Source organism: Harpegnathos saltator, unplaced genomic scaffold (assembly GCF_003227715.2).
Source record: "Harpegnathos saltator strain DR-91 unplaced genomic scaffold, Hsal_v8.6 scaffold15, whole genome shotgun sequence".
Classification (NCBI taxonomy): Eukaryota; Metazoa; Arthropoda; class Insecta; order Hymenoptera; family Formicidae; genus Harpegnathos; species Harpegnathos saltator.
The window spans coordinates 518025-544372 of record NW_020229928.1 but is presented as its reverse complement, the minus strand read 5'-3'; the positions used below and the strand labels follow the sequence as shown (position 1 = coordinate 544372).

Below are 26348 nucleotides of genomic sequence, written 5' to 3'. Positions count from 1 at the left end.
ATTGGACACCGCGCGGAGAGAGTATCGCGATTCCAAGCTCGGAAATATGTGCGTGCGCATGTATGTACGCATGTAAAATGCCCCCCCCCCTCCCATCGGTGGAACTGTCGACGAAACTTTCCGAGAGTCGCGAGAGTGACTCCTCCTTTTCGTCTCTGCGAAAAGAAGATCCGTGCATCGTGAGTTCGACAATTCGAGCCGAAGCTAAAGAACGGGCAGAAGGAGGAGAAGGAGGAGAGGGTAAAATCGGGAAGAGAGGCAAGTCGGTCCTCGAGCAAGGGATCCTCGAGAGAAACAACTGTCGCGTGGAAGTATATCGGATATGACGAGAGAGCAAGGACGACGTGATGCAAGGTGCGACGTAAGCGCTGCGTCGAGAGAGATGAAACTGTGTCGTGGACACAGCGATGATACGGGAGAACATGTGTACAACGACCGCGGCAAATGTCTAGAGAGACCACTATTTGCATCTACGACCACTTCTATTCTCTAAGCATACCTGGTACAATAGCGACAGTCTTCAAGGCTCGGAGGACTCGAAATGTCCTGAGAGCGGCAAGGTTGCCTAGATCTATGCCCATCGTCACATAACTGCAATACACCCGAACATCACACACATTACAGTGATACAAAACAAAAAGGCAAAACTTTTAGAAGAAAGATCGGAGGAGGTATAGTGGTGTGGTAGTAGTTACGCAAACGGTCAGAATATACTCGCTACTTTTCCTATTGCCTACCAAAAAGTCTGCACGAACTGCAAATGTGTAATCGTATAAAGGTAGCTATTACTGCATGCACGATTCAACGTAACACGCCGTGTACCGCTTGCCACGCGTTCCTAACGCTCGCCGCGAGATCTCCCGCGAGAGCTCGTCGCGTTATTATTTTCCACGATCGCGATTCGAACGAATCCGTGCTGCGCGGGATCGATCAAGTGCGGGGCTCTGTCAAATTGTTACTTTCGCCCGTTACCGTATGCGGATTTTTGCCCGAACACAACAACGTCGTGTTACTCTCTCCGAGAGAACGGATCGTTTCGTCGGATCTACGAGACGCAATTACGATTTTAATGACGCATCGCCGTGGCGCTCTGATAAGGAGTTCTCTTTTATCTTTTCATTGGATTCATTGGATCGGTCATCCGAACGAAATGGAAGATCAAGCGCGCGCGATGAAGGACCGTTTGAATCTCGTGGCACGCGACCGGCAATGTTACGATGCGCAGTCGAGTACTCGTTTATCGAGTGTATAACGTATACACGTATATCGGTCATCTATAAACAATTACTGAAGTATAAGTATACATATATATATATATGTATCGGTGTGCGCATACACATATATATATAAATATGTACTAAACTACAACAATTATATAGTCAACTGCTTCAATGGACTCGACGCAAAAGTACTAATATCTAAAGTCAACGTATTACGATGGCAATAAAGAGAGAGCTCTCTGTTGAAGGTCACTAAAGAGACAAAAGATAATAACTATCCCTATCTAGGTAAACTAATTCAAGTACCTAGAATAAATACACCCCAAGTGTGTGGTATATGCGTGTCTCTGCGTGTGTGTGTGTGTGTGTGTGTGTGTGTGTGTGTATGTGTCGTGAGGCGTGATGAACGGAGAGATTGAATGTACAGCTCGATGCTACGTAAATCTTACGTTAGCATACTCAACGGATCTAGCGAAGTAGTCTACTGTCATAACCTGGAATGATCTAACTTGACACTAATTAGTGTTTTCTGGACAACGCTTCGTCGTTTCGATGCTTCGTCGCACGAAGGTCGCCGCATTCTTTATCATCGATTTTGCCGTCATCACGCGATTTAGTAACTTGTGTTCTTTTCTCTCTTTGTCTCTTTTTTTTCTTACATTCTCCTTTTCTTTTCTTTGTTTTCTTTCTTCTGTTTCTTTTTTTTTTTTTTTTTTTTTTTTTTTTTTTTTAATTAGAGATCGATCGCTAGCTAACTGATCGTGAACTATCCGCTATTGGGCGAATTTGCGAGCGTGATAGTTCCTATTAATTATCGTAATTATTCGTCGGACGTTTCAACGTCTTGAAGTCTAAAACAAAGAAGAGCAAACTCTAGTCGAGTTAATCGGCTCGTGGTACAGTTCATAAGAACGTAGAGAAGCGGCACTCGGGCTACTTCCGGTTTAGCACCCGCGGCATTTTCGCGATGACTCTTCCTCTCTCTTTCTCAATACACAACAACGACTTTTCCTTTCTCGCCCCCCTTTTCATACTCTACCGTGTACTCGCGTCCGTCTATTCTTTCCTCTCTTTTTTTTTTGCCTGTACGCCCTCGAGTTCTGTCCCTTTTCTTTTTTCCCTTTCTCCCTCTCTCTCTCTCTCTCCCTCTCTCTCTCTCTCTCTCTCTCTCTCTCTCTTCCCTTTTTTTCTCTCTCTCTCTCTCTCTCTCTCTCTCTCTCTCTCTCTCTCTTAAGAAGAATAAGTTTTAACTACTCACGCTAAAGCTATAACTACGAAGTCGAGCCAATTCCATGCATCTCTAAGATAGGTAAAAGGCTGCAGAATGAAACCCCTCGCCATCACCTTAACGGCGGATTCAAATGTGTAGATGCAGGTAAATATCACTCTGAAAACAACAAATACACACCAGCTCAGCTTCTTAAGTGCTATCTCAGTCGTGATTCTCTACCGTCTATAGCACGCATAAAATCGCGGCTGATGGAGACACGCGTTCTCGCGTAGAAACGTGATCAAAATTATCGCTACCACCAACTCATCGGTATTACATCGCGGTTGTCGCGTTGTATCGCGCGTTATCGCATTGCGACAGGCACGTGTGTGTGTGTGTGTGTGTGTTTACGATTCCGTGCGTTACGATTGCCTGCATGGCCGTGTGTAAAATCTGAGAAAATGTATCGCCAGTCGATCGGTGAATTTTCGGGAACGCTCAAGCGAGAGGAAATACGCGCGCGTGTTGATCACTTTCGCCAGCGAGAGCGAGCGCGTCTAAACTCGACAATAATCTCCGCTCAACTCTATCGGCATCTAATTGACATATTGCGTACTTGTGTGTACAGATTGAACTACGGATACCCTGACGCACATCAAGCACGCGTGTCGCACACACGCGAACGAACGGGCTGTCATATCGGTCGCTTCGACGAGGGTTGGCGAACATTTCTGGCGAAATACTCCATCGCTTCGAGCCGCGCGTTTTAATATTACGCGACGAAATATAAAATAGGGAGCATCAAGTTTCTCCGACACACACCCGCCGCCCTCCCTTCTCGGGCACAAATTCGGTATTAATAGGACAATGAAGCGCGCGATTGAATACCGGGAAACGTATCGATATTCACGCACGTCGCGCCTTTTTATGGATTTCACGCGATCCAGCTCGCACGCGTTCAATTCGCAATCCGAGCAGGTGTACAACAGGGTGTAACATCAACATGTCAGACCAGGTCAGTATGACGGGTCAGTATTGCCTACCCCTATTCGGACGATAATGCGGAAGTCGCCGAAAAAATCACTTCGCACTACACAAACTAACTTCGCACCGTGATCGTTATGACAGTTTACCGCATAAGTTTATACCGCATTTCTTCAGTCGATTTATATTTTTGCAGAAGCGATCTTTCGTGGATGATGAACATGGATGAAATACAGTATATAAGACTTTTAAATATTTCCGTATACCGTTCTTTCAGCGTCTTCAATTTCTATCGAACTTTTCAACGTAAGAAAGCAATTAAGAAATTAAGAAATTAGAAACAAAAAAATATGTTGTATCATTTATCTCTTTAACTGTTACTCTTATTTATTCCGCTTAATTCCATAATATTTATTTTTCAGTTTCACTTTTTTAAACGTCTCTTTTTAATTCAAGTTAGTTGCACTTGTCATAATTGGCAGCACTGCAAATATCATTATCAACAAAATCAACGAGTGACATTTTTGGTAATCTGTGCATTATCGTAACCGAATAAAGGCAAGCAACCTGTCATACTGACCTGTATGATGACGATACACTCTGTACAACTAGGTAGTATAACACGCGCGAACATAGTCGATCGCCGCTCGTGTCAGCGATTTCTACAGGATCCCGCCACCCTCGCCCGTTGCTCGCCCGGAAACTCCAGGAGAAAGTTCCCGAAAGTCGTGTCGCTCGTAAATTCGTAACGCCCCGTGCTGCGCGTCGAATCGTTCGCGCGATTTGCCAAGTCGCCTAATGCTACCTCTAGAGAGACTAGTACAAAACTTACCAACGGAATACAATTTATCACAGTCTCTACTCATATATTAGAGCTATAACACGTAGAACATTACTTAAAATATCTATTCTTCACAACATATGATCGCCGTAAACCTTCGATGAGTCTCCTTTTCTTATTCTCAATGTTCTTTTCTCTCTCCCTCTCTCTCCCTCTCTCTCCCTCTCTCTCCCTCTCTCTCTCTCTCTCTCTCTTCTCCTCTCTCTTTTCGTCTTTCTCGTTTTTAAGTCGAGTAACGCGACGAAAGCAAACGTCGAGTCGAGTCTTCGTCGAAGACTCCTTCGGGACTCGGAAGGACGCGACATAATTCTGACGAGACAAACAACCGCATCTCCAGCTTAGGCACGCTAAACTACGCAGATTTACAGTCACTTAAGGGCAAGCTTAAGTGTGTATCGTCCCAGTCGCAGTAGGAACCCAGTGTATCTTAGAGAGATACGATGTTTTCGTCTACCCTCCGTGCCGATCGCGCGCAAAGTATGACGATAAAATTTTTATTTATCTCGAATCTCCTCTTCTTCTTCGAGCATCAAACGAGTTTCGAATCGCCCGGTTTTTCAATATCCGAATATCCGGAATAATCTTAATCGAAACTTTGTATTTGCAATAAATCTTACAAATTCTGTCGAACTCAAAGAATCAATAGAGAACTTGGAAATTACGACACTATTTAAACTATATTATTGTTTCTCTGATACTCTGCAAATTCTCACTTGTTGCCGCTTTTCCCAATGTTGAAGAAGCATTTATGTGAAAATTATTCAAACATGCTATTCGCATGTTTTTCTACTCTTACTTGAGCGCGCAAAAACAGACTAATTGCGGATAGCACAATAAGATGATTGATTAAATAATTCCGAAATATTTTCTTCTTTCAGCCAGATCGCGCGGAGACATTGAGCAACCATTTGCAGTATCAAGGTAAGACAATAATCCGTATATAGCTTTATATTTCGAGATCTTCCATTGATTCTTCAAGTTTGCTCAAATTTGTAAAATCAACGTAGAAGCAAATATATCGGTTCGGTAAAACGCGCGCAGACTGTTAAGGTAACTATTCGAGCAAAACTGCGACCAACTTCGTGGCAGCCTTTGGCTCGTATACGTCTCTCTTTAATCTTAAAAAGTCTCGAGATAAAACATCAGCGGCTCCGTAAAGTATCTGGCATGTTTAAGCGCGTCTCGACGTATATCTCGCGACGACTCTTTTTCCTTCCCCGATTTCACGTCGCTTCTAGTCTAAGTACTCTAAAAAGTATCGCGATAGAGCACTGCTGAAATTCTACTCGCTCGTAGATATTCTCGTAGAAACGTAAAGACCGCCGCTGCTCGGAGCGGCCGTCGCCTTGCGGAGGCGCGAATGAGAGAAGCAACCGATAGCACATTAGATAGGCAGGCATACTCACTCGGTCGACTCGATGGTGGGTGTGGTGGGCATGATCATAAGTATACAGTTAACCAATATCGTGGTGATGATGAAGAGGGAGAAAAGCGGGTGAACCAATATGTAAATAGCCACACGTCGTATAGGATTGAACGGGTCGAGGATCCACATCGCGTTCGTCGCTGAGAACCTGAATATGTCCTTTCCCTTGCTAACGACGACGAAGGTCTGCGAACAGAGACACACCGAACAGTCAAGCACGTACTCGTCAGGTCGCAGGGAAAGCGATTTCCATCGGTCTCACGCGAAAGGCAGGCCCTGGCTCGGTCGCCTCTTTCCAGCGTCGTTGCGATTCGCAGACTCGACGAACGAGAAGTCAAAGAGCGTGCGGGAGGGTATTCTTCGCAGATTGCGCTCGGCGCGCATTGTACTCCGCTCCATCGTTACGCGGAAATTAGCGCGCCGTCATTGTCGCGCGCGAACTTACAGACAGACTGTAGCCGCGTCATTAAATCTGTAAGAGAATTACACAGAAGCGATTATAGCGGTGCTCGACGCGAAACTTTGAAAATGGCCAGCTGCGCGGTGGCTGGCTGCCTGCTTCGAAGAGCCAATTCGACAATGTTCTGCCTTTCGCGGAAAACTCGATTGCTCTCTCTCTCTCTCTCTCTCTCTCTCTCTCTCTCTCTCTCTCTCTCTCTCTCTCCCTCTCTCTCTCTCTCTCTCTCTCCCCCTTTCTCTCTCTCTCTCTCTCTCTCTCTTGAGAGAACCAAACTAATTAGCACGCCGATGTTGGTACCCTTTGATTGTGGTAGAAGCTATCGATATCCTCGAGAGGTGTGGAGGCCAACTCGGGTGGAAATTCGTTGTGCAGTCGGACCGGGATCGGCCCTCCCTGCTCGAACATCGGGTCCGGCTGAGGACCTTCGTCCTCGTCCTCGTCGTCATACCGTACCTGCGAACGAGATTCTCGTAAGATTCACCTTGCGACTGAGCGCGACGCTGTCTAGTTCTTTTTTCTTCCCCTTTGCTCTTTCTTTATTTTTCGCCGTGCGAACAATATTCTTTTCTTTTTTTTATCGTCACCACGGCGATATCTGTCCGATGACACGCTCGGATCTTCACGGAGAGAGAGAGAGAGAGAGAGAGAGAGAGAGAAAGAGAGAGAAAGAGAGAGAGAAAGAGAGAGAGAAAGAGAGAGAGAGAGAGAGAGACAGAGAGAGAAAGAGAGATAGAGAGATATATATCTTCGCGAATTAAAACGCGTGAGAGACGCGTTTCTGTTATCGCATTATCGTTTCCGTATCGTTTCTGATCTTCGATCGAGGACAACAAAGTTACTTCCGTGACGCTTCGCCGTCGTCGAGAAGCGAACTCGTCCGAAATACGACGCGCTCGATGCCGACGAATAGACGGGCGGATTTTGACTTTGCAATTCTGCGAAACTAATTCTCTCTCAATACGTCTGTTGCTCTTCCCTCTCTCCCTTCCTCCCTCTCTCTCTCTCACTCTCTCTCTCTCTCTCTCTCTCTCTCTCTCTCTCTCTTCTTTCCGCACGTCGACAAGCTGTGTCTCGCATGGAAGATCAAATTGGGCCATCGTACATATCGTACAGCACTTCATACTCGGGCACGAGGAGCGAAAATAATCGAGCGGTCGATCGCGATAAATATTCCCAAAGTGCTTTCTGCTTGGTTGCTCGCTCCCTTCTTAGCACCGGCGTGGCGCGACGGCGTGATTGGCAAGGGATGTACGCGCGACTTTCTGAGATGCATATTTACGAAGTTCGAGGATGCACTATCCGCTTTTCGCGAGACCGTGAGAGCGCGTAAACTTGACCGTTGCGGAAGGTCGGAAAACCATACACGGTATGGTCGTCGTCGCCGACAGTCCCGCAACGTCGGGACGCTGAAATATTGAGTCCAGTCGCATGAAATATTGGCGAAGAGATCGCTCCTTTGGAAATATTCATTCGCGTGCTTTTTCAGCCGCCACCATTTATTCATAACCCGCTTCTAGACGAGCTCTAGCGCGATTCGCGTTGCGCATCGAGAAAGCAAATCTTACTTAGCCGGCGCTTCGAGATCGGCGCCGTAAGATCGAGTGGGAGAACTCGCAAGTGCGGTCAAAACGCACCGCGCACAGTCTCGCGATTGCCGCGCGTTCGATCGGTGGGGTGCTTGTTGCACTCCCCCCTTCCGAGGCGAGGGTCTGTCGTTTCCCGCGGCGAGAGAATCGCGGAAAGCGGCGCGCGCGATCATTGACGGAACTTGTCGATTTCACGCCGATAAATGAATTCTCTCGGGCCCGAAGAGAAGTGAAGAGGAAACCGAGGCAACACGACGGAGCGAACAAACGACGAAAAAGAAAGAATGAGAAGAACGAACAAAAATTAAAATCATCATATGTATATGCGGACTGTTGTCGCAAACAAAACTCGACTGACGTTGACGGCGGTCTCGCGCGAATGAGACAAGAGGCGCGCGTGTATATCAGCGGGAAACAAATCAAAAGACAAAACGCTGACGTTGAAAAGAAGAATAGATAAGAATTTGATTGACGAGGCGCGAGCACATTATCGCCGCGATAACGAGTCGCGAGGAAGCATTCGCGATATTCGCACGCGCGCGCGTGCCGAAGACGCCGAGAGACGCGCTAAACGTCGCTGCTAAAAGCGGGTCGTGAACATACGAACCTGAAGAAGGTCCACGCGATCAGCTCGACTTTGGCCCCTCCTATTTGGCTCGAAAGTTCCGGCGGAATCTCGTAATGTTTAGGAAAAAAAAGAAAAGAAAAGAAGAGCTGGTGCTATTCCCAATTTCTCTTTCTCTCTACGTCCGACTCGAGTCTGATGCTAACAGCTTGCCTAGACACTAGACACTCTAGTGCACTCTAGCTCTACCCTAACGTCTCTCTGGCTCCGTGCACGGCGGAGCACAGCGCGATCTTAGTGATCCTCGGCTAGGTCTCGCGCGCCGAATTTCGCCGAGCCGAAACCCTGTGTCGAACCCGGACGAACTACGTCGACGGTGCGCGTTGCGTGTCGGTAAGCGTGAAGACCGCGCGACGTCCCGCGCGAGTAAGTAAGTAAGTAAGTAAGTAAGTAAGCAAGTAAATAAGTAAACAAGTGATAAATATAAGAAGTGAGAGAGACCCGATATCGAACCGATACTTCCGACACACGCGCTCCGAAGTATCCTGTCGAGGAAAACAACTACTACGTATCGCACAACTTAGGCGAGTGTCCTAATAAAGGTATCTATGCTAAGAACGTGTATACGATCTAGATGACTAAGGTCTAAGTCTGCGCAAGCCAAGTGTGCCTCTCACCGAGATGGTTTCTGCGCGCGAAGACTCTTGCGGAGCGTGCACGTGCGTGCCTGCCGAAAGTTCTCTCCCGCCTCGTTGTTGGTCTCCGAGTCGAGTCTCCGGGGAGAGTCTCGAGTGGACCGAGCCCGAGTTGCTGTTTGTCGTGTCGCGGAGTCGCGGAAGCGGGAAGCGGCTCTCTTCGCGGCACGGAACGGATTCATCCGAATCGCGCGCGCTCTCTCTCTTCTGGAGTCTTCCGGAGTCACCGCTCTGAGAACGCTCTCTCCGTTCGCTCGCCGCGACTCGAGTGTTTTATCGATTCGACCACGAGGCGGGAGCGTACGTAAGCATAGTGCGCGAGAAACGCCAGGGAATCGAGCGAAATATCGAGCGCGGGAAACTCGACGCGAGAGGAGCGAGGAGGGAAAGCGCCGCCGCGATCGTTAAGATCGCGAGAAAGCGCGAATCGCGCACGATCGTAATCTCGCTGCCTCTCTCTCTCTCTCTCTCTCTCTCTTGTCACCATCGCCGTCGCCGTCGTTAGCGGCGACAAGCGACGGCGACAAGCACAAGCGCAGCTTCCTGTCTCTCATCGCGACCGCGAGCGCGAGTGAATCAATACGATATCGCGGCGGAAGACAGCGTCTCGCGATTGCGTGCCTTGCTCGCGTACTTTGCTCGCTCGAAGCGCGAAGCTGCGCGACGCTGCGCGAAGGTGCGCGCTGCTGATTCGCGCACAGAGAGATACCAAACACGAGAAAGAAAGAAAGGCGACAAAGAGAAAGTCGGCGCAAAAGCGTTGCATATACATTGCATACGATATCTATGTGAAAAGCGTTACCGCAGGCGTCACTACGAGACCTCCGCCCGCGAAATATTCGAGTCGTCGCGCCGACCGGCTTCTCCGAGGACGCACTCGTACTCGTCTCACCGAGTGTTTCGCGAGAAAGGGAAGGTAACGGGGAACAGAGAAACACGCGAGAATGCGGCCTCGAAATCGGCTCGTGTCGGAGCGACACGCCTCTCGATCGCGTTTGGGATCGATCGTAACGCATTCAAACGCGCACTTCTAATGCGCTCTTCTTCTTAATGCGAGGCCACGTGACAGCTCTATTGTTACGCGACGATGTAACAAGCGTGTTGGACCGGTATCGCGATCGATCCCAAAACGCACCCCCGTGGCGTCGGATCCGGCAGCCGACGAATATCTCGCGGGGGCGCCGCGCGATAATTGATAAAAAAGCGCAAGCACAGCTCGCTTTTACCGTAAGACGTCAAGACACTTGCCAAGGAGCGTGTGTGTGTGTGTGTGTGTGTGTGTATGTGTGGGTGAGATTGTGTGGGTGTGTGTACGTGTGTGTTGCAAAACAACCAAAAGACAATATATGTATTCGTACAGAGAAAGCACGCCGCTTTTCTATCGTTTTGCGTGCCAACCATCGTGAGTGATTTTATCACCTTTCGGCCACGGTGTATTATCCGGGATGGTGGGGGGGGGGGGGGAAAGAAAGAAAGAGAAAGAGAGAGAGACCGCGCGCGATTAATCGCGATCGCGATTAAAAAGACATCGCCGACGTACCGACCATCCGAGGAGTCCGCGACATTGAGATTACCAGCGGAGACGAGCGGCACGCGCGCTCGCCGAGAATAGTTGCCGAATTAATTAATCAAAACGTTTCGAATTCAATGCCTCGCGGATTAAACTTGCACATCCTCGGTGGCTGGTCGATGCATCGATCCGGAATGATGACGCTCGGAATCGATGCACACCGGTGGCATGCAAAAGGAGAGAACCAGCAAGCGGCTTCGCGGCTTCGTGGCCGTTGAGGGAAAAGAAAACAGAGAGAGAAAGAGGAACACGCGGGTTCTCTCTCGCGGTCGCGAAATTTCAAAGGGTCGAAAGGGAGGGGGTATATTACGATTAAACAGCTGAACGGTTCGCCGGCGAAAACGGCGACGAATCCCGATCAACCGGATCAACTCCGAGCCGATTCCGCGGAGATGACGAGATATTTGCATGTCGCCGCGACATGCAAACGGGAGCGACCTTACCGAGCGTGCGAAAACAATTGTCGCGCGGAAGTAGCGCGAGATGCGCGCGAGAATCCGAGATGTTTCCGTTGCGAGAACGCGAGGAAAAAAAGGAAAAGAAACAACGGAAAATATTACGGCGCAATTCTTTGGTGGAACAGCAGTCGGTGAGAGGCGCGTTTTCTCATTTGCAGTCCCTGCGCAAAGTGTAAAGCGAATAATCGTGTGTCGTGCGTATGCGTATGGTGTGTCGGGCAGTGATCGACGCATGTCTATAATCGACTGAACGGCCAAATGCTGCCAAGTGAGAAAGAAAATCGTGAGATCGTGAGCGTATCTGCTTGCGTGCGCGTGTGTGTGTGTGTGTGTGTGTGTGTGTGTGTGTGTTGTGTGTGTATTGTATATATATTATATGTAGGGTGTATTGTATGTGCCGTATGCGTATACGTGTGTGTACATGTTGCACGCCGGCGTGTACGTGGACTCGCGTGTATGTGTGTGTGCATGTGTAGTATTATATATATATATATATATATTATATGTTAGTAAGGTAGAAGTCGGATGAGATAGAGAGCGGTATTACTTAGCGTGACGTAACGTCTTACTTCTTTTTTCTTTTTCTTCCGTCCAAAACCTCCCTGAAATTGGAGAAATGGAGAAATAGTCGTTACACACAGAGATACAGAGATCACGAGAGGGTTAGGGCTAGGGTCGGGGGGGTGGGCTAGGTGGGTCGGGATATCGGTGAGTGAACAAACAGATTAAAGAAGTATGCTAATATGCAGTAAGGTGGGCGTGTGAGTGCGCGCGCGCGCGCGACGCGGTAACGTGGATCGATTCGTAGCTTTGGGAGAAATACGAGCTGGATCGGGCGGTGTCGAAAGGGAGAAGAGAGCGAGAGAGCGAGAGAGCGAGAGAGAGAGAGAGAGAGAGAGAGAGAGAGAAAGAGAGAGAAGAGAAAAAAAGAGAAACAATGAGAGGGTCGATGGCGAGAGGGAGGGGGAGGAAGAGAGAGAGTATATACACACACACATGTTACATCTATAGACACACGACTGGGATACACAGGATCAGGCAAGCCGGAAAAAGAGTTTCCAAGCACATCAAACTTGATCGGGACTGGATTAACTGGTGCAAAAAAAAACAACGTGGATCTTTGCGCCGCACAGCCGGGACGATTCCGGTGAAAGAAAAAAAGAGAAAAAAAAACAGAGAAAAAGAAAGTTGCCAAATCCAATTGAGCTGTGAAAAGCTCTTCGGCTTTGATTATCTCGGGACAAATGTAGCACGCTTTGACGCTCGCGTTCGCGCTTGCTAGTCGCAAATTTCTTCGAGCAAGTGAAAGTTCCATATTACTTTGAGATAATCCAATCGGTCGAGGCGATCGGATCGCCGGCGTTGTGCAACGTCGGATTTTGCCGCCGTTGATGCAGCGACGACGTGCAAAGCCCGGCGGTGGAGCTGCAAGTGGCGAGTAAACTTCCGACCTTGCAGAGCGCGACGAAAACACTGACGAAAGTGCCGAGTCCGGTGTATTCGTAGATTTTTTAAGAGCTACACCGGAGCGATCGATGATAATCCAGTCTTGATCTTGCCTCTCTCTCGCGTTCTCTCCTTGACCTTTCGCCGCTGGAGTATAATACAAGGAGGCAATAAAAGGAGAGGATTTGCTCTCTTCTCGCGAAAATAATTTTAAAAAACAGCGCGGCGCGCGATGCGATCAATGTGTCGAGAGAGACGACACGCGGTATGGGAGAGCACGGCCGACGCGCGCGCTGAGAGCACTGATAAATAAATCCGCTCCTTTTATCGGCACGCTGCTGTCATAGCCGGTGGCAAATTAGGAGCGCTAATTATAAGGATATAAAGGACTCTTTCGTTGAGTTCACATTGATACGCTCCTCTGCGATGAATTCGCCATTCATCGCGCGACGCTCGCGCATTGATCGTCGAGAGCGCGAGTGCCGCGGCGGGTGCGAATGAAAAGGGAGTTACGACACACACGAGCTCTTACCACGTGTGTGTGTGTGTGTGTGTGTGTGTATATATATGTATTTATATATATAACAATACAAACAAATACAGACAAGTGACACTGCATACACCAAAGGTTCGTACGTGGCATAATCTTTCGTAGCACACACAGTACAGATTTACTCGACGATAGATATGTATATATATACATATATGTGTGTGTAGGTAAACGAACGAGTTAGGTATAGCCGTCGGTAGAGATAATTACATCTTCACTACGTTAGCGGTAGATCAAGCGAACAGTCAACGAGCGACAGTCGCGAGTGGGGCTAGGAGGAGCAGGTTGAGTCCGTTGTGAGAGAGCACAGAGAGTGTAAGTTCGACGTGTACGCAGAAATGAGGGATGAGAGAAACGGGTGTTTCACACACGAGAGAACGGAGTCGACGGAGCCGACGATGAGGATGAATTCTCGAAAGAGAAGTCTAGGATGACCTGTGTGACGGCGGTTAAAGGAAAAAATGCTAGTTCTCTGTCACCGCGAAGACTTGTCGGTGCTTTAGTCTGCCGCACCGCTCGCCCGGAGAGGCCGGAATTTCCTGTCCGTGGACACGTACGAAACACATGAAGGATCATGATTACGTAGGAGAGTTAATTAGTCGCACACGAGCTTGGCAGAGGGGGGAATCAGCAGCGTCAGATAAATATCCGGTGAGTTTGCAGAGAGAGAGAGAGAGAGCAAGGCTTTCGTAATGTTACGCTCCGAAACTCCCTGGGAATTTCGGTCAGTCCAAGAGAGCTGATTCCTTCGGGTTCGACCGAGGAAGCGCCGAGCAGGACTCGCGACGGAGGCGCGACAGTTCTCTCTCGAGTCCTCGCGCAACTCTCCGGAACTCGGGATTTACTTGACGCTGCTCAAGGGACATCCTACATGTTCGCGTGTTATATATAAACGGTGCGCGCGCGCGCTAAAGTAGTCGCGTAACGCGCGAGAAGAAAGATCGTAATACATGTCGCGATCGTGCGTAGAATGGACACACGCACGGCCGCGCTCATACCTCGCCTTCCGCTCTCTTTTTCTCGAGCTCCTTCTGCTTAGCATGTTCCTCGGCGATGCGAGCCTCGATCGCTGCCAGGGACTCCCGCGTGAACGGACGGAACAAACTTCTTTCTTCCTCTGATATAGAGTCAGAATCTTCGGACATTGTCTAGGCTGCGCACAGCTGAGCCACCTTCCTGCGACAAGTGCGAAAGTCGCTGTATCAGCGGGGACTGTTTCACGTCGATCAGCCGCGATCGCCGTCGTCTTCGTGTCTCCGAGACGAAAGACGCCGCAGCCTCCGAGCGACGAGCCCGCATCAACAGTCGTCGTCCCTCGAAACTCCTCTCGCGCGAGACACTCGGATTTCAAGATTCGGATTTCAAGATTGGATTCGTTAGCCAGTCGAATCACCATCGAGCGAGCGTGACATTACACGATTCAAATATTACATGATTGAAATGGAGAGAACTCAGAGGCAACTCCGCCAACTCAGATCCAAGTGTAACACGCGAGACAAGTCGCCCCGTAACCATCGATGCGGGTCCGCGACATCTGATCACGTATTCATCATCACATTCTCCGGGGAAGGCGCGCGGCAAGCGACGAAGCCCGGAGCGGGATCGACGCGAGCGGATTTGCGCGTCACCTCGCAGCTCGCAGCACTTTCGCCAGCGGGAGCCCGGATCCTGCTCCGGGCTGTTCCGCGCGAGTACGACGGACGAGTGCGAAGAGCGGCGAAGCGCAGCAGAGCACAGGGGGTGCTCTCTCTCTCTCTCTCTCTCTCTCTCTCTCTCTCTCTCTCTCTCTCTCTCTCTCTCTCTCTCTCTCTCTCTCTCTCGCTCTCTCGAGTCACTCACTTTTGATCGGTGCTAACAATTCCCGAGTTGTGGTGTGCGTGTGTCCCACGATGCGGGGGGGTAGTAGAGTGGCTGCTGACGGGGACGAGTCCGGTGCTGAGAGCGGCGCGACTTGCCGGCTGCCGGCCGGTTCCTGGGCGTCGATTCTGGGCGCGTCGCGCCGACGAGCCGGTCGCACGACGCCGTAACGTACGGTCGGACGGAAAAGAGCGCTCCGTGCAGCACGTCGATTGCCGATCTGCCGCTGCCGCTGCTGCTACTACTGCTGCTACTGCTGCTGCTGCTGCTGCTGCTGCTGCTGCTGCTGATGCTGCTGCTGCTGCTGCTGCTGCTGCTCTTACTCTCCCTTGTTTGCCTGTCGAACGCCGTCACGCGGATGCTGCTGTTGCTGTCGCTGCTGCTGCTGCTGCTGCTGTTGCTGCTGCTGCTACTGCTGCTGCTGCCGTCGCTGCTGCCGTTGCTGCTGCTAACGCTACTTCTAACTTTGTTCCTGTTGCGAATGTTCCTCTTGTTGCTGCTGCTGCTGCTGCTGCTGCTGCTGCTACCTGAATCTCGTTCCAACGAAATGGCGACGAGAAATGACGAACGCGCTGCGGCAGTGCGTGCTATGTCGGGGACCGTCCAACGCGAACCAAGATTTTTCATGTCCGACCTAAGAGGTCACAGAGAGAGAGCAAACGTTGCGCGATAAGGCCGGTGATGATAGCGCGCGATCGCGATGTGCGTTGTTGGTTGCTGCGCGACGGCGACGCGACGAGGAAACTACCGCGAAAAGACAACAGCGCGTTATCTCGCTCGTGTTTCTTCGAAATTTCTCTTTTCTCCTTCCAACTGTTTTCTCCTTTCGTCATCGTGAGCGCAAATTTCGAGTCAGCTGGCCGAGCGATCACGGATTCTTTCTTTCCTTCTGCTTTTCGTCTCAACGCGGGGGACGCGACTTCTAATTGGAGCGATATGAGCAACGATTATTCCCGGGATTTCGCGACATCCCGTCGCGACCCCAAGTCATTAGACTCCGAGTGCGTCCGAGTAAAGGACGGAGCGCGAAGCACTCCCGCCGACGGACCGTCCTCAAGGACGAGCCCATCAGCGCGCATACTCACGTGTGAATGGAGCGACGGGTGCGATCAATCCGTTATCCGAAATAACATAGTCTGGTCTTCGAGTCTCGGTCGATTTTCACCTGCAACAAGAGAGCAGAAGCAGATGAGCGGCCAGCCGGTGGTCAGTCGACCGCGGAATCTCGCATTGACGCGGGAACATTCTGCGTATATTGCGTATGTTGCACGAGGCGCGACCCCGGCTGATTTACCGCAAAATATTTTCGCAACGCTTCCCGGCGATTGGAAAGCGACTTTGGTATCAGCGCCGCGCGGTATCAGTGTTTGATATTTCTTTCACCGAGCCGAGGATAACATTGTCCGCGATCTCGCATCTCTCCCCTCCAAATGTCTCTCTCACGCGTGAGCGTCGCGCGTTTCGCGCGACACTCCAATTTCCCTGCAGAGGACGGAGAGGCGAGAGCAGAGAGAGAAAGTAAGGGAGGAAAGAGACTCGGAGCGACTTTTGAGGAAGCGAGAGAGACCGTTTCCGCGATCGATGCGCGAGCCGCCGCAAAAACGCTACACTGGGAATAAACGAGCGCGCGTCGCGTCACGTCGCGTCGCGTCGCGTCGCGTCGCGTCGCGTCGCGTCGCGTCTCCTTGGCTCGTCGCGCGCTCGCGACTCGCGGCTCGCGGCGTTTGCTTTCCCGGCGTTCGGGAAAAATTCACACAAATCGGCATACGGCATACGGCACAGGTGCTCGGACTCGCGGCGAGGTGTCGGTGGTCTTTGACCGAGTTTCGCGCGGTCGATCATATTCCGCCGAAACTCGGTCACACGCGCTTATGCATCGGGCGGCGGCGACGGCGTCGCGGCGCCGAGCGCGCCTGGCGATACGCAGAGTAGGAAAAGTAAGAGTGAAGGGCTGTGTTCGAGCCAGTGGAACAAGCGCACGCAGGGTCGGCCGTGGCGCGGCGCGGCGCGGCGGCGGTACCGACCACGTCGCCGGCTATCCCGCGAGGGAACATTCTACCTCGCTCGCGTCTACGAACATTTATAGCACGAGTCGGCTATTTTTCTTTTCTATCGACTCTCTCGAACTCGTCGCGTCGCGTCGCGTCGTGTCGCGTTTGCCGTCGGTGTTTGCCGAAGAAGAATCGCTCGATTTCGCGAGCGTGTTTCAGGCTCACACTCGATTCGCACACTCGATCGTCTCGTCTTTCGCCTGCCTCATCGTCCTCGGGGACGATCTTTACCCGGAATCTCGATCCGATTGGTCCTACCCCCGAAATCGAAAGGGCCCGCCGAATCGGCGGGATCTCGCGCCTCGGGAAGGGACGTGGTTTTAACTTGATTGTTAATCCAATTATGCCCGGCGCGCTAATTGCGAGAGTGGGCATGAATCAGAAGAGGGTTTTTCCGCGTCTCGCTAAATTAACTACACGTTCGCCCGCCTCTGTGGAAGATAGCGTGCCTCTATATAGGATGAATCGCAGAAGTGGGACAAGCCTTGTTTGCAGTCGAGACGAAAAAAAGAGAGAGGAGCGGGAAAAGGAGAGATAGAGAGAGAGAGAGAGAGAGAGAGAGAGAGAGGGAGAGAGAGGGAGAGAGAGAGAGAGAGAGAGAGAGAGAGAGAGGGAGAGCGAAAGGAAAAAGCCGAAGAAAAGAGCCAGATAGCACGATCTTTATTCCGGTATCCTTGGGAGAACTAATTTCCCTTTCAGGCGTCGATACGCAGTAGCAAAGTAGCAATTCCTTTAATGACGGTATACATTGCATTTTATTATTCAGCGCGGTACTGTTGTTTCTCTCTTTTCCTATTTACAAAGGCGGCGAGATAGCGGGAGATACGCGAGTAATCGATGAATTACGACAAGCCCGGCGGGGGTAGTCGACGCGCGAATCGCGTGTCTCAGATCGTTTAATGCGTATTTTTTTCGTCACGTGGCTGCCTTACATTTGTCCGTGCAAAATTTTGCCCAGTTGTACTCGCCAATTATAAGCGTGTATAATTTTTCCTCCTCTTTCCCTCTCTCTCTCTCTCTCTCTCTCTTTCCCTCTCTCTCTCTCTCTCTCTCTCTCTCTCTCTCTCTCTCTCTCGGTGTAAACTTGCCACAATTATTCGAGAACATGAAATGAACGCTTGCGACGCGAGCGAGATCGAGAGGAGATCTCTTCTCGATTAACGCTACTTCCAAGCGACGTGACTTATGGCCTTTCGCCCGCAGCAGCGGCAGGGATACACCGCGAGATAACACCGCCGTCGTAATTGACGGATAAGGGAATATCGCAGAAGGCCGCGAGAAATAATTAGCCAGTTTTCCGGATATCGCGTCGAACTCGCGCTCCTGGTCGCCACGGGGCCGGGGCGAAGGGCGAAGGGAAGCTCGTGTTCCATGCGGTTACAGAAATGGAATAATAAAGAGCGGCACTTTGCCAACGCGCGAAGCAAGAGGAAACGGGGTCAACTATATCTGCGACCAAACCGGCCTTCGTCGAGAAATGACAGCCCGTAAGAAAGGAAACGTGCAACACCGACGCCGACGCTCCGTCAGATCTACTAGTCCGCGCCAATCGAAATGTCCGAGAGGCCGCAACGAACTCTGCCCTCCCGGCCGGGAGGGATGCTCGCGGCTCGTCTCGATCCCTTCTTTCCCGAGTCTCCCACGTCGTGGAAGACAAAAGATCAAACGACTGGCTCGAAAATCCCATGAGTCACTGTCACCGTTTTCGCCCTCTTAACGCCTGCGACGAGCGAGCGTCTACTGAGAGTCTACTGCGCGAGAGAGAAAGGGAGCGAGATTCAGCAGAGTCTGTTGTCCGTGGAAAAGCCGCGACACGCACCCGGGCTCAGCGATGAATCGCCGCGCTGCCATCGATCGTGACGGATTTCTCGCGACGACTATACGAAGACGCCGCTGATGGTGAATCATAGTCACGGCCTGATATCCTGCGTAATCGCATCGCCATCTTCATGGACCCTACACGGTGGCGCCATCGGAAGCCACCCCTACCCCGACGAAGAAAAACCCTTCCACTCTATCGGCAGGGTGGCTGGTGGGGCGACGCCGACGCCGACGCCGACGTCGCGTGACGTCACGAACCAGGCCGGGTACGTTGCGGAAAAACGTTGTCATGACGACGACCGCTGACGCTACCGTCGTCGTCGTCCTCGTCGTCGTCGTCGTCGTCGTCGTCGCCGCACCGAGGCTTCATCGCCGCCAATGCCAGGATAGAATTGGGAAAATGCCGAAGGGACACGGGAAAGAGAGGGAGAGAGAGAGAGAGAGAGAGAGGAGGAGGAGGAGGGAGACAGATAGAGAGAAAGAGAGACGAGAGCAGGGTGATAAAAAACGGAAAAACCAATTGCGCAAAGGGCGTGGGGCGAACTTGCGCGTTGCGTTACGCAACGACATCGGGTCGGTATGGGAAATAAGGCAGGGTCCGCGGGGAATAATCGAACATGGATAGACCGAGCGGTGCTCGCAGGATAGGCAAGTCCATTCGCGTCCTGAAATACGATATCTGCGTGATATCAATCGCCACGCGTCAAAAAATCCCCCATCAAGGGTCGTCGATGGAGAAACAGAGAGAGGGAGAAGGAGAACGAGAGAGAGAGAGAGAGAGAGAGAGAGAGAGAGGGAGAGAGAGAGAGAGAGAGAGAGAGAGAGAGAGAAAGGGTACAAGGGTGAGGAGAACGAGTCCCTTGCGTGTATCCCAATTTACCCCCGCGGGTCATCAAAGAACGTCGTTCGAGGGGTATCATCTCGCGTGTACGCGCTCAGATTTGCGAAGGATCAATCGCACCAGGAGGCTTTTCCCACGCGACATCGCCAGGAATCGGAAACTGCCGCATGGCTTGCTTAATTAACGCGCTCCGACCTGTTTGAGCAATACGCCGCTCTGTCAGCGAAGAATGTGTTTGAAAGCTCTCGCATATTCAACCACTTTCCTCTCTCTCTCTCTCTCTCTCTCTCTCTCTCTCTCTCTCTCTTTCTCTTTCTCTTTCGGGCAGGATGGAACTTCGCGTATATGTGATCGAATAATACATTTTAATAAATTGGGTCATGGCTCCCGGCCTCTCGCGATTTAATAGAAAAATCCGATACAGAAGATGGACCGCGATGAGGACGCGGTTATATTCAATTGCGCGAGCGTGGAACTTTGCAAACTCGCGCGCGAACTTGAACTTTGATGAAAATAATCGCCGGACGAGTGTCTCGCATGAGAAATGAGTCCTCGCGTCGCTCTTAATCTCCCGCTCCGATAAGGAGACGCTGGTCGCGCGCCGGAGAAGAGAAGAGAGATCCGAAGGGGTACTTCCCCGTAAAATTTCAGGGGTGGTAAATGTCTACGTGACCTCTTGCGAGAAGAGATGATCCAACTGAGGAGGGTTGACGTGTCTCGTTACTATTTTGTACATGTATAAGTGTAAGTTGGGAGTAGAAGGTTACAGAGAACCATCTGATTGCGGAGTGTAGGAGCATGGGCGGGGGAGAATGGCAGTGAAAGAAAATTACTTCGTGCCGACGTGGTAGACGCGGCGACAGTGATGATGCCGAGTGGGTGTGCTCGACGTTATTTAGTCCACTGTCACCAAACGACTCGTCTGTGACTCACTCACCCGATTTCGATGAAATACTTGATTCACCGCAGCCAGAGATGATCGATGCGCGGGGGGAATCAAAAATACGAGCGCGTTCTAAACGTATAAGTTATTCTTCTTGCATGAATAATGCGCCGGTAGAGTAGTCCTCTTACAAGTAACAAAAGTCTGCGTGTACGTCTGTGTGTATGCGCACGCGCGTGTGTGTGTGTGTGTGTGTGTGTGTGTGCGTACGCTAGAACCAGATGAAAGATAAAACAAGGTAACTCGAAATGACTAATTCAGTCCTAAATTGAGCCGACAGAGAGTGTTTCACCGGAATGAGACACTCGCGCTTGTTCCCGCTCCTAATTTCCCCTCGTTTATTCTTCTGTTTATATGTACCTCAAGGTCTGTTCATTTAATTTTCCTCTTTTTAAATTTTTTACTGAAAAACGCTTCATATCACGCGGAAAATGTACGCGGAGAAGGTATGTCTATCGTATCTTGGTAAATTTCATTCCGTATTTTATGTAGCTGTATGTAACACGCATTATTGTACAGTAGACTGTAATATATATTCGCATATAACAACACAACAACAATGACGAATAACATTGATTTGTTCATTTTCCAGGAATATATCACGTCGATCGCTCATGTCGAAGCGAACGGGCGGATCCACGATTGCGTATCCACATCGAGGTATATTACGATCGGTGAGTAGATACAGCCGTTTATAGCCGGGCGAACGGACGAAAATGCGCGCGCGTCAGCTGCCTCTTAGTGCGGCCTGACGTGTCCCCGATTTCCATTTCGTCGCTTGAAAAACTCGCGAGAATCGTCGAAAAAATGACTACTCTTCGGAAGAAGAGGACTTCCTTTCACGGAAGAAGAGAATCTTACAGACGCGCGAAACGACGGGGCGCGCGATTCCCGAGATGTGCGATTTCGGAGACGCAACAATGCGCCGGCGGAACGACATTCCGCCGTCGTGTGCAAGTGTGGATATTGTTGCATTCGCGACACTCCGCATCGCATTCGCGACCCACAAAAGACGAAGTATACCGCGCGACGCGAAGTATAGCGCGGAACAGGGCCATGCGTTCGTGCGAGGGCAATCGATCGATTGCCCGCTTGCCTGCCCGCTTGACTTTCCTGACGGTTCAGCTCAGCATTGCGCTTCCAAGAATCTACCCCTCGCGCGCGCGGCAGATCGCCATCCCCGCGCGTCTCTCGCTCCCCGCCCCAATGGCCACGCACGGAAAAACGGGAGAAAAACCCACATTCACTCGCGAGTTCTGCGAAACACATCAGCATCGTCGCGTAATTCTTGCCGATGCGAAGAGCATCGGGGTTAGAAGGAGCAAGGGGAGGGCGTGCATATTGAAAGTGTATCGAACGGCGCGCGCGTAATCGTTGGAAAAAGCCCGCACGAAATCCCGCGGAAAATGTGCATTTCCCAGAGAGACGACTCTCGTCGACGACTCTCAATTAATGCGCATGGGTGGATCGCACGCTTGCACTCGAAGCGATGAAAAGTCGGCCTCAGCGTTTCAACCGAGTTACATTTCTCTTTATTTCTCTTTCTTTTTCATTTTCACTGTCAATTATACGCCGCTGTGTGTGTCGGGGAAATTAAGGGAATCAAATTCCGCGGGATATCGTCGACGTCGTGTTGTCTGCAGCTGGAACTCGCAGCGCTCGCCCGTGAACTGGCCGTTGTTGCTGATGACTGATCCGGGTTAATTGTTACCGCGACCGAGCGAGTCAGCCTAATTTATGCCGGGGATAGTCCCGGGCGGGGGGATCGATTCTCGGGCTCTCGCATCGACGATCTCGCCCTCGCGATGACGTCGCGGCCATTAACAACAGTCCGGGCTATTAACTAGATTGTTAATATAACGCGAGCTCGCGTCGAAGCGCGGAATAACGACGGGGTGAGATCTTGCGGTGCGCTTCGCGGGAAAGCAGCCGTCGTAACCACCCTCCCACGTAACGCTTCGCTTTCATATCCTGTAACCCATTTTTTTCCCTCGTCCTGACCCAGTAAAGCCGGTTATCTCGCTTTCGTACTCGCGAAAGCCCATTAAATTGTTGTTTGCGCGCTCACGGCGCGCCGTGACACCGACAATACACGATGTAAACGAGACGGATAATATAGATTACATTTGCGTGTGTCGTCGCTCCTCAATTGAAAATCCTCTCGTAAGCCTTAAGATCCTCTTACGAGTAAGAATGACACACCACGGTCTGCTGAAACGTCGCAGTCCGCGTCGCGATCACGACGCGGACGCAGCCGCCGTCAAATTCAATCGTCGACGTTACTCTTTTCTGAGAGTCTTCCGTGTGATCGTTAGATTAATATTTTCTAATTTCCCGTAACCGTCGGTCTCGTAGATTCGTAGATTCCCGATAACGCAACTGTGAGAGTTTACGCAAATTCATTATTACTTGCTCAAATTATTACTTTTCGTCTCTCCCTCACCAACTTCCAACGTTATTTTTAATGGATGAAACTTTACCACTTCCGATATTTCGCTCCTTTGTCATATTAATAACAACCTTGCCTCTTTTAGTCTATTTTCTAATTTCAGTTATTCTTTTGTTCTAATCACGCGTGTTAACAGCGATACCGATCACGGCCGTGCGAGCCGTGTCTTCGGGCAGGACAATTTGCGTCACTCGCGAGAACGGTGGGCGCGGAGGTGAGAATATAATATCTAATATCTTGACACGCGCGCATTGTGCGCTCTATAAATAGAGCTCGTTAATGCTTATAGAAGGACGCCTCTATAGACGATAAAGCTCGCCTCTCCGTTACCGAGCGTTCGGCAACGAGAAGAAGTCCTCTCGAGGGGGCAAGCAGGATCATTATTGACGTCCGCGAAATTCGGCGGTACTCCACTGACCCGAGAGTACGGCCGTACCCGTGTACCCGAGTACACTTGTACCCAAGGACGTAACATAGCGCACCTGTTGCGTCCGTTCGCCCCGCAAAACCTGTCCCTCCTCACCCAATCCTCCGTCGCTGCACCCTCACTCTTTTTTCCGGGCGCACGCGCGCGCGCGCGCGCGCGCTCTCTCTCTCTCTCTCTCTCTCTCTCTCTCTGTCTGCCCCTTTCTCTTTCTTCCTCTCAAAAGTCTCCTCTAACCGCTGAGAAATCGAGCGGATATTATTTACTCGGCGAAGGAGAACCGAGCTTCCGCGCGCTCCTCTGTCGGATCCTTGCGACGGAGGATCGCAAGACTGTCCGAGTCGCAGCGGACGCGCAAATCGCTCGAGGCGTCTACAGAGACGCAGCGTCGGATATCGATGAAAGGTATGCAATGAATGCTCTCGTGTGCGCGAAATTTTACATGCGCACACAGAGAGAGAGAGAGAGAGAGAGAGAGAGAGAGAGAGAGAGAGAGAGAGAGAGAGAGAGAAATGAAGCCCTGATCGAACCGTTGTCTCCTTCGACGAACCGTCGTCATTCGAGGCGTATTCGAGACACTGTTCAATGAAACACGCGGCTGAACCCGCGGTCCATCCCGCCTCCGTGCCCTGCCTCGTGCACCTCGCTCCCCTTCCCTTGGAAGCGCACGGATGCACCACACACGGCTTTAACGCGGAACTAACTCTTATTTTAGCACGGATCTCCGGCGGATCGTGCCGAGCGTATGACGCGACCCTTGACATTACGCCCTATCGATCGTTTATTTATGCCGAGAGGGATGATTTATCAAACTTTAAGAGATCCCGAGGAATTATCTTGCCGCGGCACAACCAACGGGAAAGAAGAGGAGAGGAGGGGAGGGGAGCGGCATCAATTATTCTCGAGCAGCCGGCGCGGCGGCGCGGCGGATCGGCGGCGGCCGACGCGCGAGCGGAATGCGAGAGCGATCGCGCGCGGAATCGAGGATTGCGCGCCGTCGGATTGCGCGGCAGGGCGGATTACGTCAATAGGAATATCCGTACTATTATGTGTCGCATAAAGCAACAGCGAGGGTGACGCGCGCGTGTTACGCCCCGATGTCGCCGCCTTCAATGGACGATGACGCAAGTTACGTCTGCTTACGCACGATTACGCGGCGAATCAAGCCGCTGTAAGTTCAGGTGCGCGCGCCGGATGAAGCGCGCGTCGTTGTTGCTTCAATCGTCGCCGTGGCGAGCGTTATTAGCGAGCAACTCGCAGCGCGATTTTCAGCGTCGTGGACGCACGTGGAGCTTTCAGTCGACAGACGTAATCGGGCTTGGCCGTGGACGGCACGGGTTGGAGATTGCCACTTGGCCTGCCGCGACAAAGTGGACGCCGCAATCAGCTGATTCGATGAAACCTGGCCTCTAATCCGCGAGCTTCTAATTTGCGGTATTTAGTTTGAGACCGGGCTTCACACAAGGAGATTGATTGTGCGGCCGGCAAGGGAGCCTGCGGACCGCAACAAGTTCTCTCAATGTTGCAACTCTGCAGGCTTTTCTAATTCCGGAGGCTTCGAGGCTGTGTGCCAACTTGCTTTGGTCATTCCTCGTGTCAGTCTAAGTCGAGAATCGAAAGATCTATCATTTGGCTTCTTTACCGTTCCTTCGCGACTGTTTAATTATTTCTTCGACTGCCTGATTTGTCGAGTCGCAATCCCTAATCCCCGCGATATTTAGTTTGCCAGGGGCATTGAGAAGACTGATCACGACCTATTGATAGGACACGGGAAAGATCCAAGTAATTCGGCATCCTTTTGAGAACTTCGGTGTCCGAGCTTTTCCGAGTCGGCCGATTGACGCAATGGGGTGCAAGGACGCGACAATCTACTTGTTCGTTTCCGCGCAAGAAACGATCCACCGAAACGAGTATTCCCCCTACCCCCTAGTGACAACCGCGAAGGGAGATACGAGCACGCTGCCTCGTGGCCAACTTGCCCTGGTAGCGAGTTAAGTCGGCGTGCGAAGTAACGCCGCGTAACTCGCGCGTGAGCGCGAGCGGAAATGATTGAGCTGCTGAAGCGGCGCGGCGCGGCGGTGCGAAAGTGCGAGAGTGAAAGCGACCGATGTTGTAATAACGTCGCGCGGGGCGTATAATGCGAGCCGCACGCTTCCTCGCGGAAGCAAGTCCTCCGAGGCGTCGCCGTGCACGACGGCGGTGGTCGATAGCATCGCACACGACGGCTCTTGAGCGGATCGTGCGGGTCGTATTGACCGACAATTTTCGCGCGCAGAGGAAGGTCACCGCTTGGCGGACATGTCACAATCATTGCCGTAATCACAAGCGCGATCGATCACGGCGATCGAATCGACGCTGCTGGGACCGGCCTTGCCGCCACGGGCTGGAAGTCGCTCGTCGCTCATCGATCGGAATCCTCCACGTCAACCGGCGGGGCGCGTCTTTCCCATTCGATTAGCTCGCATTAGACTAGGCATTGGCGATTGACGATCGCGGCTTGACCGGACAATCCGGACGAGTTGGCGCGCTTCGCAGAATTTCGGAGCAGTCGGAAGTGCTCGGACTTGTGCAACACTGCGGAATCCGGGAAAGCGCGCCTCGGCGCCTCACCTGCCGATGGTGAAGTGATCGAAGTAATCATTAAAGCCTGCTTAAAGACCGCATTGAGGTAAGCATCGGGGATATTGAGGATCGCGGGCTCAAGACCTTAACCGGGGCTTTAACAAACGAGACACGTTGACTCTTTTCAGGATTTTCAGGCGCGTTCGAGTTTCTCGAGACTTTCTTACCACCTGAACGACATTCTGAAAAGCGCGCGAAATTGCCTCGGTCGTTCCTACCGACGCTCGCGCAATTAGACCCCCCCATTGGAGTATTAGAAATTGAAGATCACGACTGAGAGATTGGAGCCTGATGAAACGTAGGACGTAGGGACGAAGGGACCAAGATCG

General features: G+C 51.3%; 1 protein-coding gene across 2 annotated transcripts in view; it reads right to left on the bottom strand.

Moving 5' to 3' along the window:
- Positions 1-15038, bottom strand: part of para (sodium voltage-gated channel paralytic) — a 39685-nt gene extending 24647 nt beyond the window's left edge. For both annotated transcript variants that reach the window (XM_025296620.1, XM_025296621.1), the window contains exons 1-7: positions 14851-15038; positions 14010-14187; positions 11585-11617; positions 6439-6594; positions 5662-5867; positions 2479-2607; positions 500-591 (exon numbers count right to left, since the gene is read on the bottom strand). In XM_025296620.1, coding sequence (XP_025152405.1) covers positions 500-591; positions 2479-2607; positions 5662-5867; positions 6439-6594; positions 11585-11617; positions 14010-14156 — 763 coding nt within the window. In that variant the 5' untranslated portion in view covers positions 14157-14187; positions 14851-15038. The remainder of the gene's footprint in view (positions 1-499; positions 592-2478; positions 2608-5661; positions 5868-6438; positions 6595-11584; positions 11618-14009; positions 14188-14850) is intronic.
- Positions 15039-26348: the final 11310 nt, after the last annotated feature.